The following is an 18,674-nucleotide window of genomic DNA, read 5'->3' as shown; positions in this document are numbered from 1 at the left end:
CAATATCTGGTAGTTTTCAATATACATGTCTTTTTCCTCATTGGTTAAGTTTATTTCTAGGTATTTTATTCTCTTTGATCCAACTGTATGTGGGATCGTTTTATTTCTCTTTCTGATAGTTGATTAGTAATGTATAGAAATGCAACAGATTTCTGTGTATTGATTTTGTATCCTGCAATTTTACTAAATTCATCTAACAGATTTTGACAGAGTCTTTAGGGTTTTCTATATATAATAACATGCCATCTACATATAGTGACAGTTTTACTTCTCCTTTCCAATTTGGATGCATTTTATTTCTTTATTTCTTTCTTTTCTTTTCTTTTCTTTTTTTTTTTTTTTTTTTTTTTTTTTTTTTTTTTTTTTTTGCCTACTTTCTCCAGCTAGGACTTCCAATACTATGTCAAATAAAAATGGTGAGAGTGGGCATCCTTGCCTTGTTCCTGATCTTAGAGAAAAGGCTTTCAGATTTTCATTGTTAAGTATGACATTAGACATGGGCTTGCTAAATATATGGCCTTTATTATGTTGGAGTACGTTCCATCATTCCTTCTATATCCATTTGGTTGAGGGTTTTTATCATAAGTGGTTTTTTTTTAATATTTCATTCTATTAATGTGATGCATCCCATTTATTGACTGCACATTTTAAACCATCTTTGCACCCCAGGGATGAATCCCACTTGATCATCATGTTTTATAATCCTTTTAATATGATTTTGAATTCAGTTTGTTAGTATTTTGTTGAGAATTTCTGCACGTACATTCATGATGTTGGCCTGCAGTTGTTTGTTTTTTTCTTTTTTTTTCTTCTTGCAGTGTTCTCATCTGGCTTTGGCATCTGGATAATGCTGATCTAATAACATAAGTTTGGAAGTACTCCCTCCTCTTCAATTTTTTGAGATGATTTTAAGAAGGACTAGAATTAATTCGTTTTTAAAATGTTTGGTAAAAAACACCATTGAAACCATGTGGTCCTCGGCTTTTCTTTGCTGGGAGGTTTTATATTATGGATTCAATCTCCTTACAAATTATTGGTCTGTTCAGAATTTTAATTTCTTTATGATTTATTCATGATTCTTGGTAGGTTGTATGTTTTTAGGAATATATCCATTTCTTCTATTTTTTAATGTTTATTTATTTTTGAGAGAGAGAGACAGCATGTGAGCAGGGGAGGTGCAGAAAGAGAGGGAGACACAGAATCTGAAGCAGGCTCCAGGCCCTGAGCTGTTCGTACAGAGCCTGACACAGGGCTCGAACTCACAAACCACGAGATCATGACTTGAGCCAAAGTTGTATGCTCAACCGACTGAGCCACCCAGGCATCCCATTTCTTCTATGTTTTAATTGTTGGCATCTATTTGTTCATAGTAGTCTCATATAATCCCCTTAGTTTCTGTGCTATCAAATGTCTTCTTTTGCATTTATAATTTTATGTATTTAAGCTCTTTTTTTTCTTGGTTAATTTAGGTAAAAGTTTGTCAGTTTTGTTTATCTTTTCAAAGTACCAACTCTTGGTTTGTTAATCTTTTCTATTGTCTTCCTATTCTCTCTTTCATTTATTTCTGCTCTAATTTTTATTATTTCCTTTCTTTTGGTAACTTTTGGTTTAGTTTGTTCTTCTTTTCCTAGTTCCATGAGGTTTAAGATAGGTACTTTGAGATTTTTCTTCTTTCCTTGATGTATGCATTATGTTGCCAAAGATTTCCCTGTTAGATTTACGTTTGCTGCATTCCGTAAGTTTGGCATGTTGTATTTCCATTTTCATTTGTTTTAAGATATTCTTTTTTTTAATATGAAATTTATTGTCAAATTGGTTTCCATAGAACACCCAGTGCTCATCCCAACAGATGCCCTCCTCAATGTCCGTCACCCACTTTCCCCTCCCCCCCCATCAACCCTCAGTTTATTCTCAGTTTTTAACTGTCTCTTATGGTTTGCCTCCTTCCCTCTCTGTAACTTTTTTTCCCCTTCCCCTCTGCCATGGTCTTCTGTTAAGTTTGTCAGGATCCACATAAGAGTGAAAACATATGGTATCTGTCTTTCTCTGTATGACTTATTTCACTTAGCATAACACTCTCCAGTTCCATCCACGTTGCTACAAAAGGCCATATTTCATTCTTTCTCGTTGCCAAGTAGTATTCCATTGTATATATAAACCATAACTTCTTTATTCATTCATAAGTTGATGGACATTTAGGCTCTTTCCATAATTTGGCTATTCTTTTATTCACTTTTTGAGTTCATCTTCAATCCATTGGTTGTTCATGACTGTTAATTACCATGTATTTGTGAAATTTCCAGCTTTCATTCTGTTATTGATTTCTAGGTCATTCCATTGTGATGTGAAATGATACTTGATATACAATTTACATTTTCTTGAATATTTTGGTTTATAGGATCTACCCTAGAAAATGTTCCATGTGCACTTGTGAAGAAAGTGTATTATGCTGCTCTTGGATGAAATGTTCTGTATATGGTCTTGTAAGACCATTTGGTCTATAGTATTGTGAAAAAATCCTTAGGCTTCACATAGTCCCAGACTATGATTTCTTTGAATGGCCTGAGTGCACAGCCACCATCTCTTATCATTAGTTACTTCCCCACTAGGTTCTTTCCTACCTCACCCCACTACAGAATGCAAAACAATTTTATTTTTTTACTCCAGTTTCTAATTCTTTAAGTAAGCACAGTTCCCTGGAGTTTCTTAAGGATAGTTGCCAACAGCATGGAAGCTCCATTGAGCATTGAACTTCTCTCTTGAAAAGGAAGCTGTATGGTGATTGTGATGGGCCTGTGGTAGGAAGTGCAACGGAGGCTGAGGAAGTGACCAAAGTAGCCCTGGAGATGGAGGAGGGCTGAGTTGCAAAATAATTAAGAGGAACTCCATCTTCCCAGCTGTTAGTTGCTTTCAGCAGCTCTGACACTGTGGTCTCATCTAAGATGGGCATTGCCTTACGTGAAGCAGTAGGTGTAAAGTAGAATGAGTTGGTAGTGAAAAGGATGGGAGCAAACAACTCTAAATGGAAACAGCAGCAAAGCCAAGGATGTTCCCAGGAACATATTGGTCTGCATGCCCAGCTCATCCTTGAACAAGTCTTCTTCCTGCCTGGGGATGGCTGCCCTGCCATGAGTTTGCAGTTCACTTGTGTCAGCTTCTTTTCTTTTCTTTTTTGAAAAAAAATTTAATGTTTATTTATTTTTGACAGAGAGAGAGAGAAACAGAGCATGAGTGGGGGAGGGGCAGAGAGAGATGGAGACACAGAATCAAAAGCAGGCTCCAGGGCCTGAGCAGTCCACACAGAGCCGGACACAGGGCTTGAACCCATGAACCACAAGATCATGACCTGAGCTGAAGTCGGACACTTAACTGACTGAGCCACCCAGGCGCCCCTACAATAGCTTCTTTTCTTACCGCTCTTCTCACCATCTTCTCGTACTCACTCCATTTTCTACTTCTTATCTCACCCCATGTCTTGACAGGTAGTTTGGAATGAGGTCTATTGGAAGAAAAGCTAAATGAGGATAAACACACACACACACACACACACACACACACACACACACACACTCTACTCTCAGGTCCCAATATTGCCTTCAATGTGTGCAGAGATCTAAAGAAAAAAAAAAGCATTTCAAATCAAGGTTTTTACATTTCCCAGATCCCCTGATGCATATCCCTGCTTTACCCAGCAAGGAGGCATATTTTCATTGTTTTATGAAGGATGAAGAAAGCTGATGAGTCCTCATTTCCTTCTGCATACAACATGGGAAAGCAGCAACTCTGCATACTTCTTTTTTCCTTTTCACTATGGATGAGGAGATAAAATATTTGCAAAGATGAAAAAAAAGAGGCAATAATTTAGGATGCTAACCTTTCCCCATGGCAGTGCCAGCACATCTTTCTGGCTTGCCTAAGGGATTCAGAATTTGCAGAAGCTTGGAACCTCTGAGCTGCTGGTGATCACCTTCCCAGATTCTTGTAATTATATGCAAGGGCTGACATTTGTAAGGTTGGAAAAATGTCTGGCTTTTAAACTGGGGAATTGGCAGTGTGCCAGAGGCACCATAAACCACAAGATGGGCACCTTCCTAATAGTTAATTTTATAAGAAAATATATTGTAGGAGGGCTGTAAAATTAAACAGGTAAGTAATGTAAACTATTTTGTTTTACAAAACAGATTACAATATATATTATACTTTAAAATACAATATAAGATTTCAACTAAAACAAAATCCCCCCTCATAGAGTCTATCTCTAGAGACTCTGAGGATATAGACATATTAACTTTTATATTTAAAGCGTCTTCGATGATAAAGTGAAACAAGCACTGATATGATACAAAGAGAGATGGCTGTGCAGGCACTTTCTATATAAACTCAATCATCACAAGTTACTGATGGTGAAATCAATGGCCTGGTATGGATCCATAGAAAAAGAATTAAGCTAGAAGAAATGTGGGTAGAAGAGGCAGGGTTGGAAATAGGGACATAGAAGATGTATGGGAATCAGGACCTTTATTGGGATAAGTTTTTGGGACTCAGTTCTGAAAGAGTTTCAGTTCAACTCCCCTCTTTTCTTCTAATATCAGAAAGTATATATTAATATCATTCCCACGCAATGTATGAGGAAGCCTAGAACTGAAAAGAAATGGTCAGTAGTGGACCATCTTGGGCTGTAATCTCAAATGCTCCTGATTCCCAAACTCTTACCCTTGCTTCTCTGCCCTACTGGTGGATATTTGATCTCAGTGTTTACATGAACTAGCTGGGTGTGGCTGGGCAAGTCAATCAACAATTCTGGGTCTCATTTTTCCCAACTAGAAAAATAAGGAGCTAAGACAGGTGTGATATCCAAAATGGCTTCCAGTCCCATGACCCTATGTTCTTAGAATTTTTTTTTTAAATGTGCAAACTTTCTTGATGTTTTGGCGGAAAAAAAAAACAATAAGCATTGGGTTTTCCCTCTCTTAAAGGCAAATGGCAAGACAACTATTATCTACTACCCAAGATTTCCTAGGGAAGAAGTATTAGAAAAGCTGTCTTACAGAACCATGCTTCGGTTTTATCCAAAATATTACCTGTCTTATTTACATGGGACTTCACTTTGAGACCACAATTAACTACAATTACCTTGTCCCTCATATAACTGAAAATTCATATAATTATATACAGAGAAAACAAAATGTTTTCATTCCTAAGGTTTAGATAAACTGTAGAAAACTTGGAGCTGCTGAAACAAGTTCACGTTATTTTTTAAATGACAGTCTACAGTGGTTGTGGCTAAGTGTGATATAGAATGTATGGTATGATGCTAACAGGCTTCAGTTCTAGATGGCTTAACTCATAGGGCTCAGCCACAGGACATGGAGGCAGCTTAGAGGATATACCTAGTTTTCAACAAAGCCATAGAAGTAATCCAAGAGAAAGTGAGGTGGTTTTTATGAGAAGAGACTGATGACCGGTGTCATTAAGGGCCTGAGTAAAGCCTCCTTCAAATGTCAAATTACATGTTCAACAGTGTAGAAACTCCTCTAAAATCTAGATGATAGGAGTGAATAAGACATCCAAAAGCCTCTGCCCTCAAGGAACTCAGACTCCAGTGAGAGAGTAATAATGATAACAATAGTAGCAAAAATAAAATTGCTATTAACAATCGTAGTAATAATAATTGTTAAGTACCCATCTTTATGTGTCTGACATCACAATAAGCACTTTAATGCATTATTTAATTTAATATTACAACAACCCCATGTTATAGGCATTATCATCCCCATGTGACAACTAAGGTTACTAAATCCGGGAGAGTAACTTGCTTTAGGACACACAACTGATAAGAGACAGACTCAGAATTTGAACCTAGATCTATGGGACCCTGAAACCTATGCCCATAGCCACTTTGATATCTACCCTCATTCTCCATTATTCCTTGGTACTCCAATACAGTGATACTCAAGAATGATCACACCTGGTGGTACAGACCATACTATAAGAAACCTATATCACCACTTCAGGTGAACAGGACACCAGAATCATGAACCAAAGGTAGCCTTTGAAGATGCCTGAGAGAAATTGGTATAGTATCTAAAAAGGCATCACCATACCCAAAGTCATCTAGGTTTTTGCCAAAGCGTCTTCTGGGAGTTTTATATTGTTGCATTTTATATTTATTATACTGTTTGAGTTACTTTTTGTGAAGGGTATAAGGTCTCTGTCTATATTCATTTCCTGCATGTGCAGGTCCAGATGTTCCAGTACCATTGTTGGAGACGTTATCTTTGCTCCATTTCATTGCTTTTACTCCTTTGTCAAAGATTAGGTGACTACATTTATGTGGATCTATTTCTGGGTTCTCTGTTCCACTGATTTATTCATGTATTATTTCACCAAAATACACTGTCTTGACTACAGTAGCTTTATAGTATGTTTTGAAATTAGGTAGTTCAGTCCTCCAAACTTGTTCTTCTCCTTCAATGTTGTGTTAGCTATTCTACGTCTTTTGCCTCCTGCCAGTGTCAATATCCATGAAAACAACTTGCTGGTATTGTGATTGGGATTACATTGACTCTATAGATCAAATTGGAAAGAACTGACATCTTGACAATATTGAGTCTTCCTATGTATGAACATGAAATAACTCTTCAGTTATTTATTTATGTAGATTTACCTTTATATATTAAGTTTTATTCTGTAATCTTGCTATAATTGCTTATTAGTTCCAGGAGGTTTTTTGTTGTTGTTATCAATTCTTTCAAATTTCCTATGAAACGATCATGTCATCTCCAAATTAAAAGTTTTATTTTCCTTCCTAATCTGTATACCTTTTATTTCTTCTTCTTGCCTTATTGCATTGGCAAGGACTTTCAGTGTGATGTTGAAAAAAGTAGTGAGAGGGGACATCCTTCTTTATACCTGATCTTAGTAGGAAAACTGTGTTTCTCACCACTAAGTATGATGTTAGTCGTAGGTTTTTGTAGCTAGTCTTTACCAAGTAGAGGAATTTCCCTTCTAGTTTACTGAGAGTTTATATCAAATTGGTGTTAGATTTTGCCAAATTATTTTTCTTCATCTATTGGTAATCATATGATTTTTCTTCCTTAGTTTAATGATATGATGGATTATAATAATTGATTTTGGAATGGTTAGCCAGCTTGCATACCTGGGATAAATCCCACTTGATCATGGTATATAATTGTTTTCATACTTTTTAAATTTTATTTGCCTATATTTTGTTGAAGACCTGTTTATTTTATAGTTGTTAAGTAAAAGCTTATCAGGGCAACTGGGTGGCTCAGTTGGTTAAGTGTCTGACTTAGGCTCAGGTTATGATTTGTGGGTTCAAGCGCAGTATCAAGCTCTATGCTGTCAGCATGGAGCCAGCTTCCCATCCTGTGTCCTCCTCTCTCTCTATCCCTCCCCCACCCCTCTCCCTCAAAAATAAATAAACATTAAAAAAAGTCTTATCAAGGCCTACCATGTATCTGATTTTGCCTTAGGTGGTAGATAGAGATTAGATCCCAGTTTCATAAGCTAAGTTCCAAAAGAATAGAAGTCTTAAGTAAAGGGAAAATAAGTTTTATCAAAAATATAGTTGCTTAGAAAGAAGATCTGGAAAGATTTAGGTGAACTTAGATTCCTTTAGAACATTTGAAAATAAATTTAGGTGACTAAATTATAGACATGAGATAATTTCATGTTGGTTTTGTTAATTTCGGTTCAATTTTCAGTCACTTGTGGTGAATTCTCCCTGTTGACAATGCCTGAAATGTGAAATAAGGTGTAAAAAACTATTTTCTTCAGTTCTAAAGATTCTAAGGAGACCTCCTTTAACTGTTCAGGACATTCACATTTATATTACCATTTTCTCTCTCTCTCCTCATCTCTCCTTGGTAATATTTTACTCTATTATGAGCAGACTCTTTCCTAAAGTCACATTTCCCTAGGGTTACTTAGTATGCAGGATGCTGATCTAGAACTGTTCAGAATCTTGGGTATGTTTTTAATAGTTATAGCCTTAAGAGTTTAAGGTATTACAGAAACAAATTATAATTGATTCCTCTAAGGATTTCTATGGAAATGGGCCAAAATTTCAAATGTAATAAATAATATAATTATTTATTAATTCTCAATATATTGATTTTAGTTTCCACTGATATGTCTGCCAATTTTGAAGGAGTATGTGAATATGTGAATATGTGAAGGAGTATGTGAAAAAATGTGAATATAATTGAGATGAGATATTAAGGTCTAAATATACTGGAACTAATGATAGGTCATTGTCCTGATGCCTTAGGATTTCCACACTTTCAAATTTCTCAGGGTTCAGGATTATAAAGGCATTTTGATAAAGTATATACTATCAAAATTACCAAATATTCTTACAAAATAAGGACTATCAGTGTTCAAAAATATTTATGGATTCTGGGTAGATGACACTGCTCCAAACTAAATTACCTATCAGTGGCCTGTTCGATTTAATTTGCTTTGCTTTTCCTCTTGACTAATGATATGTAGAATTCCATGATAATTCAAATCTCCTTCTTTCCACATAACAAAATTGTAGTCAGAAATGTGGATTCCAGGGGTGCCTGGGTGGCTCAGTCGGTTAAGCATCTGACTCTTGATTTCAGTTCAGGTCATGATCTCACAATTCTTGGGATGGAATCCCACAGGCTTTGCGCTGACAGTGCAGAGCCTGCTTGGGATTCTCTCTCTCCCCCTCTCTCTCTGCCCCTCCCCCACTCAATGCTCTCTCCCTCTCTCTCTCTCTCTGCCGCAAAACAAATAAATACACTTAAAAAATACACAGAGAAACATGGATTCTACACTAGACATCCAGGAGGCGAATTTTTCTCCAAGGGAAAACAGATCAAAGTGACAAGTGCTTCTCTGCATCCTAAGATAGGGTGTGAGACCATCAAAAGCATTTCTTTTGCTGGGACCAGGGCAAGTAAATTTATGAGAACAATGGCTTAAGGTAGAGCAACTATTTGACACCATGGTAGATTTCTGGTTCCTTAAATGACAGAATGGAACAAATCCTCCCACAAGCTGAATGCCCACTTTGGAATTGTTAGCATAGAGAGAAATAAACATCTCTATTCACTAAGCCACTGTATTTTAGAGTCTCTTTGTTACAACAGCTTAACTTTAACTAATATAGTCTCTTCCAAATGCATCTCAAGACGCATTTTAAAAATATGATCATTGACTAAAAAGGATTTGACATGAAAATCATTGTCCTAAAGAGCTAAGCATACTTGACTTCTCTAAGAATTGTCAGAATTGTTTTTACGTCCTTCAGAAAGGGAGCTGAGCTATGTTTATTTAAACTCACCCTTCAGATACAAGTATGTGTAAAGGGCAAGAAAAAGGAATGTCATTTGAGACTGGATGAGAAGAAGAAGCAAAACGCATGGAACTTATTTCACTGATCGAACTGAAAGTGTGGCCAATTCTTAGATGCTCTCAAATAGTTCCCTAGGGACAACGTCTTAATAGAGCTCCTATTTTTCAATGAGACTGAAAGATATTCCCAGAGTTACTACTGTGCGAAGTGGCTTTCCTATTTCCTTAAAAGGCTTACTGTTTTAATACTTTCTCTATAACAAAGCTGTTTTTTTTAATGTAGCGTAACAATAAGTGGTGCCCTCTGAGGAAGGGTGGATTTGAATTCGTTTCCACCTTTTAGCCCTCAGTCAAGCTTTTACCTTGACACAGCTGCAAGGAGGTAGACATCCACACCTCAGGAACAGTAATCAACTTGTAATCTTTATGACTTTTGGAAACACTTAATCTTTTAATTAAGTCCTAAATCATTCAGTTTGAACAGAACACCAGGGAGAATGACACCGGTGTCATTCACTGCATCTGTAGCACCAGAAGGCTAAGTTTCCAGGATTTTCATCTCTTTTGGGAGGTCCCCTGGGGTAACTCTGCCTGTGAGTCTCACTGTGATTTTTATGGAAGCTGAACAAGCGTATGTAAATTGTTGCTAGACACGTGCAACTCTTTTCCAGAGCAAAGGTAGTACTTTTGGTTTCTTAGTTTCATGCCTTTTTATTATGAAACATCCACGTAGCTTAGAGAGAACAAGAGGGGAGTTTTACCACATTTTGTGGGATGAATGAATAAATGTGTGCATGTGTGAGTGTTTTTGCTAAAATCGTCTATTCAAATGGCAAGCACTCAGAGGGTTAGAAACAATTTAATAGCTAGAATTTTGTGTCTATTGATCTGTTTTTCCCAGTGCTTCATTAGGATCAGCCTGTAAAATAATATTCAAATATGGTATAATTGAGGCGGGTTTGACCCACTACTGCATTTAACCAAAGGGAAGTAAGTTACACTGATTCTAATGTTACTTTGTTTTGAGGGCCAGCAATTAACCAGAGGATTGCCAAGAGCAACAAGGTTTCATATAGTGGGGATAAGGTGACCAGGGCAAAAAACAGGATGTCAGAGAAGGGAATTTATGAGGGAGAAAAGAGTCATCATTAGACCACCTGAAAGGAAATTTTCAAAGCAAATGGAAATTTCAAAGGGAAAAGAAGAAAGCCAAGAGGGAGGGGAGAACTGTCAGGGAGATAAAAGGGAGGGGCACACATTTTTGTCAATTTTGCTCTGGTTCCCAAGTGTATTACATAAGATAACTCTCCCAGCGAGCCCAGAATTGCAAGGCAATAGTTGTCACACCCTCTGAAATCTGTCAGCATTTAAAGTTGACAGAGAGCATGCCCTAAGCATTGCCGTTGGAGGATGTCCTGGTTTCTTTCCAAGTCATGTCTGCGAATTTGGACAGATGTAGTGATTATATATATATATATATATATATATATATATATATATATATATTTGCCCAGTAGGGATAAGGTTAAAGAAACATTGGGCTCATCTTCTTTTTACTAGTTAGAAGCAAAAGAGCAAATGTGAATGCAAATGAGGGATTCAATTAGAAAAGCTGTGTTCTGGCAGCATTTCAAAGAAAGCGGAGGGACGCCAGGTGATGTGATAGAAACAGGCCTTCAACACTGATAACAGAAATATATTGACTAAATACGAGAGCTGCTTTTAGCTAAGTTACGCTGCTTAAATTTCTTCCACAAATTTCCAGCCAATAACTCAATGTCTGAAATTCCTTCCTCTCTAAAACCGCCACCTCTTACCTGGAAAGCAAGATTCAAGTTTTTTCTTTTACTCCACAGAGAATATTTTCCCAATTACTCAAGGGATACACTTTTCCACCTGGACTTCATTTCTGTTAACTATATTGACTCTCATAAAACGGACTAAAATTATTTTTGCTGTTCACTTCTCAGTAAAAATTCCATTGCCATGTATCATGTCTAGCCTCTTTTGTTAAACTTATTAGCACCAAAGCGTCCAAGTCAGGCTCAAAGGGCAGAAGGCACGCACGAGATCTGAAATGTCCATCAGGGAAGTTCAAATCTGTCCCTCTGAGACTGGTTCAGCAGCCAATTCAAATCTTTCACAGGAATCTGGGAGTTTAGAGCCCCTGTAAGCCTCATCTGGATCTATTTTTCCAAAAGTAACACCGGCTTTTCTTTGGTATTTTACCAAATGTGGCTTTTCATCCTGAGTGTAAGCAGAGTCTGGTGCCCTCTGGAAGCATTATGTTGGAACAGTCACAGCAGTTACTGGAAGTCAGAGTGGAAAAGTCTGGTTCCTCTTCCAGGAGAACTTCAAAGCGGGCAGGGCTTGTTCTCATCGTGTGCCTTCCCAAAATGCAGTTGTGTTGCACAGCGGATACTCATCAGTGTGTGTCTCTCAGGAAGGGGTGGCGGGTTTTGCCGCCACCAAGGTCGCTCCTTAAAAGGCTGAGGAGTGGGGAGAGGCTGGGAAGGCACAGGTTTCCTCTGTAGCTAAAGGACCTCCAACGTACTGGTGTATGCCAGATGCTCCAGACACACTGTGAGTGTGGTGATGATGTCTGAGTTTCCACGAAATGAGAATGCTTACTGTTGAAATTACCCCGGTATGAGATCAGTTTTGGCAATTAAATAACCAACCCCCTTTCAAATGATAGCTGTACCATAGTCAAAACTTTGTTGTAGTGCAACCAGAGTTACAGTGGGTTTGTAGGCCATAAATCTAAAAGTAAAGATTTGTAAATCTAAAGAAAACAAGTGTCTAAGAAATCACAGCAGACAGGCAAGTGGGCTGGTATGTCCAGAGAAGTTAGGGTAGGGCCTCGGGGCCAATCTGTACCTCTCTGACTGACCATTGTTCCATGGGCCATAATAAACAACAAAGGGGCATGTTCTTTTTTTTTTTTATTATTAAAAAAATTTTTTTTAACGTTTATTGATTTTTGAGACAGAGAGAGACAGAGCATGAACGGGGGAGGGTCAGAGAGAGGGAGACACAGAATCCAAAACAGGCCCCAGGCTCTGAGCTGTCAGCACAGAGCCCGACGCAGGGCTCGAACTCACGGACCGCGAGATCATGACCCGAGCCAAAGTCGGACGCCCAACCGACCAAGTCACCCAGGCGCCCAAAGGGGCATGTTCTTAAGTGAAGTTAAGTGTTGTGTATGGCTTGGCTCTCTGACTGAAAAAGTTCTTGAGTTTTCATTTTACCTTAACAAGGTGGATAGTGCCATTCTCACAAATACCATTTTTAGTTGAGAATGCTTTTGAGAAGCATATTTGTTTTTCCTCAAATAGAGATGTTTGTCCATCAGGAAAATACTGACTAGGAAGCCTTTCTCTATCAGTTATTTTGCCAATCAACAATTCTGTTTCTTGTGTATCTTCAGTTAGGCAACACTTTGGGTTATAATCATTATCCTTGTTATCAAACAGCAAATATTTGCTGAGCTTGTCCTATAGATATAACACTAGGCACTGGCTGTGCACAGAATATGCACAAGTGAATCCATGCTCACTAAAGAATTCCAAACTGGCTGTGAGCACAGGATATATAAACAAACATCTATGGGACAAATATGAAAGAGCCATTGTTAATTGTTCGGATTATAATGCTGAAAGATTTCAAAAGATATAATGACCACTAAGAGTTGGCATATTCAAGACTTCTCAGAGATTAATAGTTGCCTGCCTAAGTGTGCACAGTATGTCTTTATTTGGGGATGGGGGAAAGAGCAGTGGTGGTCAACGTCTGTGTGATTTCAGCGCACATGTGTGTATGAGTGTGTGTGCATATGAGAATGTGGGCATGTGTGAGCATCTTATAAGGAAGAACACAGGATTGAACCTGGCAAGTTATATAACATGTTCTGAGACTTATCAGCTCATCTGAGGGTGACAGAAGATGTGTCCACACTGGGTATATGATAAGAAATCTCTCCAGCTATATTCTGGAGAAAACACAAGTCCTGAGAAAGCTGAGAAAATAACAAAGGTCAAATAACCTTAGGAAATGCTGGAGAGTAAATCATCCTTTTAAAGACACAAAAGTGGGCACCTGTGTGGTGCAGCTGTTTAAGCACCTGACTTGATCTCGGCTCAGGTCATCATGGTTCGTGAGCTCGATCCCCACATTGGGCTCTGCACTACGGGCATGGAGTCTGCCTGGGATTCTCAAAATAAACTCAAAATAAATTAAAAAATACAGATATAAAAACAAAGCACATACAAATTTCTTGGCACACCAATTCACATCCTTGAGAAAGAGATGTCTTCTCCCTTCACAAATTTTTTTTTTATTTTATATTTGAGACAGAGAGATAGAGAGGGAGGGAGAGGGAGAGAGAGAGAGAGAGAGAGAGAGAGAGAGAGAGAGAGACAGAGGGAACCAGCAGGGAAGGGGCAGAGAGATGGAGACAGAATCTGAAGCAGGCTCCAAGCTCTGAGCTCTCAGCACAGAGCCCTATGCGGGGCTTGAACTCAGGTGCAGTGAGATCATGACCTGAGCGGAAGTCAGAGGCTTAACCGACTGAGCTACCCAGGCGCCCCTCTCTTCACAAATTTTGAAAGCACTGGTTTAGGGAGATACATAAGGCACCTATTGTTCAGTCCAGAAAGAGTAAATGTTAACCTGCAAGTAATGGAATATGATCAAAGGCTCCTGAGCAGACGGGAAACATGCACCAAGTGGTATTTTAGAAAAAATTAATCTAGTATGGTAGAAAATATATTAAGAAAGGAGGGGACCTAGAACCAGGAGATTGTTGTGAATATTTTCTCTAGATCCATTCTCACATGACTTACAAAGTGTTGTGGATTTTGTTTGTTTCCTTTTTAAAATTTTTCTTTTGAGCTGTGGACCAATTTATTTAAATAAAGTATTGTTTCAAATCCAATAATTGAGAGAAAAGTAAAACTTATCTGGATAATGAAGAGCAGACCAGGGTTTGGAGCAAGAGTGAGAGAAGGACTGATCTATAATATATGGGTACCGGGAGAGAATCAAGGACTAATCAGAAAGCTGACTTCACAAGGGACATAGGAAATAAATTCCAAGTTGCAAAATGCTAAATGGTCCACAAGAGGACTGGAGTAATTGGGTGCCTGGTGGCTCAGTTGGTTGAGGAGCCATCTCTTGATTTTGGCTCAGATCATGATCCCAGAGTTGTGGGATAGAGCCCCGTGTAGGGCTCTGCACTAGGATGGATTCTGCTTAAGATTCTCCCTCCTTCTCTCTCTCTCTCTCTCTCTCTCTCTCTCTCTCTCTCTCTTTTATTTTTAGAGAGAGAGGGAGCACAAGCAGAGGAGATGCTTGACTCCAGACAAGATGAAAGGGAGATGTGGGCTCTTGCTCAGGCAAAACTTTGCATTTACTGTTTCCTTTAAACAAATATTTAAGATCTCTCACTAGGCATCCCTAAGGTAGGAAGAATTGCCATGAGAGAGATTATACAGATGGTCCAGTTATCCCTCTCCAGCCCAGTGTCCATTGCTTCCATAAACATAGGCTATAGTGGAATCTAGAGAGGAAAAAAGGCATGCCTTAAATTCTTAAATGATGTGACCAAATCCTTCCTCATTTAATTTGATTCAGGCTTATGTTTTCCATTTTATTCTCACCAAGATCTTCAAAATAAATTCCATATTAAGAAGAAATAAATCTCCTACCTTTGACATCATTCTAGATATCTCTTCCCTGGAGTGATGAATTTAAATTATTTCTTTACATTTGTACATATTTTATTTTTCAGTTAAGAGCCACCATGTGAGAAGTTTGAGTTCATAAGGGTCTAATCTATTTTTCTTGATTAGAAAACTCTAAAATGAAAACTAAACCCCACGTTACCTTAATATTGTAAAACAGATTTAATAATGGCTTGAGGGAAAAAAGCACCAGGAAATGTCATTGTAGGTAAAATAATGTTTAGAGAGCTTTAGGTTAGTGAAAACAAGTGATTACAAGAACATTTTGCCTCTATCTGTAAGTGAAGCAGTCACTATTTAAAACAGTCCCTCAAGACTAAAAATATATAAGTGAAGATCACAAAAATTAATTTGTTTTTATCAACAGCCACTTCTTAGGGTTTTTTTTTTAAATTAAATATACTGATACATGCATGTGCGTACATATCAATGCTTCCATTATTTTGTAGCTCACAACAAAATAATGATAATGCTAGGCTTTATGTGCATAATGATTCACGTAAGAGAAAAGCCTTACTTTATGAAAGAAAACCCTATTAGAGGTCAAATCTTACTAAAGCAAGATTTTTCATTTAACCAGAGACATTGTGCCACAGTGTATCAAATCATTACAGGTGGTATCCAATACAATAAAATCCAAGAACACAGAATACCTGAATAGCCTCTTCAGAGTCCACAGTAGGACTCAGAGACTCTACCTGTCTTTTGAGTCTCTTTAAAGCACAGAAAACTATATCTATCAGAGGACCTCTTATTTCTCCTGTTAGCCTTGTCTTTAACAACAAAATAAAGAAATACAAACATTATCAAAAGCTAGATCACTTACCATAAATGCCGGTTGAGATGCAGGGAAATGCCTGTGAATAAACCACAAAAATAACAATAAATTTTAAAGGAACAGCTTTGCTGACATCATCTATTTCAGTATCTATTTGCTTGATATGGGATGTTCTCTATTCATATGCTCAGACCTCTGAAACCCTACTCAGTTGGAGAAGGAGACACTGTGGAAATGGATGTATCAAAACTGAAAACTTCTCCTTATCAGCAGCAATCACATCAGCTCCCAAGAGTCAACTGTCAAATTTCCAGGAATCTTGTGAACCAACTGTTAAATCTAGTTATAATTAAGAAATTAAGTCATATAAGCCTGCAATGAAATGTTATATATAAAATAAATATTCAGAAATCATCTCATCACTTCCTAATTAGTTTGCCACATTTTACTATTACCTCTGCTCTTGAGAAGACCTATGCCTATTATACATTTATATAATATGTAATATAATATAAATAATGAATAATATATTATATATAATATAAATATCATATACATTTATAAATATATATGTTATATAACATATAAGTATATTATATATTATAAATTTTTAAATGCTTATTTATTTATTTTGAGAGGGAGAGAGAGAGAGAGAGAGGTCATGTTGGTAGCTTAAAACTTGAAAACATTAATCAACCTTCATATTGGACCATACTCGTGGGTCAGTGGAAACCACAGGTTGGCTATAGATGCAAAATTTTTGTAACATTTACAAAAGTTTTTTGTAAGAATCAATCTGCTGTATAGAATTTATAATAATTTATTATTAAATGTATAATACATGTATTATATATAATAAGTAATATATATTGTATATTTTATTTTTATTTGTAAGTTGTGTGTTACACATTCCTTTTATTAGTAAAATTTTAAATACATGTATATACATACATACTCATTTTTTAGAGTCAGGTTTGTTTAAATTGTATTTATTTATTTTGAGAGAGAGAGAGAGAATGCAAGCAGGTGAGGGGCAGAGAGAAGGAGAGACAAAATCCCAAGCAGTCAACACACCATGAGATTATGACCTGAGTAGAGATCACGAGTCAGACACTTAACTGACTGAGCCACCAAGGCACCCAAGTTTTTTCACCATTTACAGACACACTACTGCTTATACCTTATGCAACGGACTGAATGTTTGTGTCTCCCCAAATTTATATGTTGAAGCCCTAACGTGATGGTATCTGGAGGTGGAATCTTTGGAAGTTAGGAGGGGGATGGTAGAGGCCCCATGACAGGGTTGGAGTTCTGATAAGAAGAGGAAGAGAGCTAGCACTCTCTGCTCTTCCCCTCCAGAAGTTACGATGAGAAGACAGCCATCTGCAAGCCCCTTTCCAGGTTTAACCAGATCTGCTGGCATCTTGGTCTCAGACTTCCCAGCCTCCGGAACTGTGAGAAATAAATGTTTGTTGTTGAAGCCACTCAGTCTGTGGTAATTTGTGATAGCAGCCCAAATGACTAAGACCCCATATTTTACCTAGCAATATTTAAAGAATTTGACTGAAAGAGTGTAGGAACAAATGTGAATATACAGCTAACTCTAAATTAGGCTCTCTAACAGAGGAACATGATCTGAGCATAGCAATGTCCTCTGCCAATGTACCTCTGTGTAAATTTAATCAAGTTGTTTTCATCTTTCTGGTCTTTTTATTTTTCAGTTGAAAATGAAGATGCTAGCATTCACCATATAGAAATGGGCTGTAGAAATCGATGACAGAATTTTTGAAACATGTGACTGATACTGTGCTACAGAATCTAAGAACTGCAGCTGTTTGTAATAACAAGCATTATTACTGAGCTCAATAATGATGCAATGTCTATCTTTTTTCTTTATATCTTTGGGTTAAGTGTGTACTATATTTTATTTTCCTTAACATTTTTATAGACTGTATGTTTATTACCTTTACATGGATGTCCTATTTAAAAAGTCACAATTTATGTGATTTTGTTTGAGAAAGAGTAATACTGGACTCTTGAGCTCACCTATATGTCTGCAAAATGATAAGTTTCTTTTTTCTGTTCCTTCGCCAGGAACAGTGAAGTGCTACTGTTTCTTTTTTTATGTTTTATTTTTGAGAGAGAGAGAGAGAGACACACACACACACAGAGGAAGACGGGGACAGAGGATCCCAAGTGGGCTCTGCACTGACAGCAGAGAGCCTGATGTGGGGCTTGAACTCACAAACCGAACTGTGAGATCATGACCTGAGCCTGAGCTGAAGTCAGACGCTCAAATGACTGAGAGAGTGTGAAACAAATCCTCCTGGAAATATTCTCATCTTTTTAAAGGCATTCACCAAGACCACTGACAGGCCTTTCTCTCCATATGGAAACCAGCTGCATGCTCACTGTAAGCAATTTGATAGTAATAGAAAGGGCTCAGAGTTCAGGGATGGCCTACCTGAAAATACAAATACAAACTAGAGAGGATTCAGGGTCATCCCCATGTGTGCCGTGCTCACTCATGTTCCACTCTGCTTTTTAAATGAGATAGAGGGAAGTGAGTCTACAGGTCATGCCCCAGGAATTCCATGAGAGTGAACTGAATACGTAAACACCCATTTTTGTGATTGCAATAGAGAAAGAGAAAGGTTTGAGAATTGCTACACGGAGCCATCAAGCAGAGGCCAGAAGATAGCATGTTTTCGACAAGCAAGCCCACTGTAAATTGCACCTGGGCATCTTTCCAGTTCACGATGTTGGGTAGTTTACTGAACTTTCCTGAACATCAGTTCCCTCAT

The 18,674-nt window shown here is 37.7% G+C and overlaps 1 protein-coding gene across 1 annotated transcript in view; it reads right to left on the bottom strand.

Annotated features, from left to right (window-relative positions):
* The window catches only part of MACROD2 (mono-ADP ribosylhydrolase 2), a 2,018,887-nt gene that overhangs the window by 555,541 nt on the left and 1,444,672 nt on the right, over positions 1 to 18,674 (bottom strand). The window contains exon 7 of the mRNA XM_042980930.1: positions 15,919 to 15,949. Coding sequence (XP_042836864.1) covers positions 15,919 to 15,949 — 31 coding nt within the window. The remainder of the gene's footprint in view (positions 1 to 15,918; positions 15,950 to 18,674) is intronic.

This window comes from Panthera tigris, chromosome A3, assembly GCF_018350195.1.
Source record: "Panthera tigris isolate Pti1 chromosome A3, P.tigris_Pti1_mat1.1, whole genome shotgun sequence".
NCBI lineage: Eukaryota > Metazoa > Chordata > Mammalia > Carnivora > Felidae > Panthera > Panthera tigris.
Note: the sequence above shows the minus strand (reverse complement) of the source record. Positions and strands in the feature narration are given on the sequence as shown.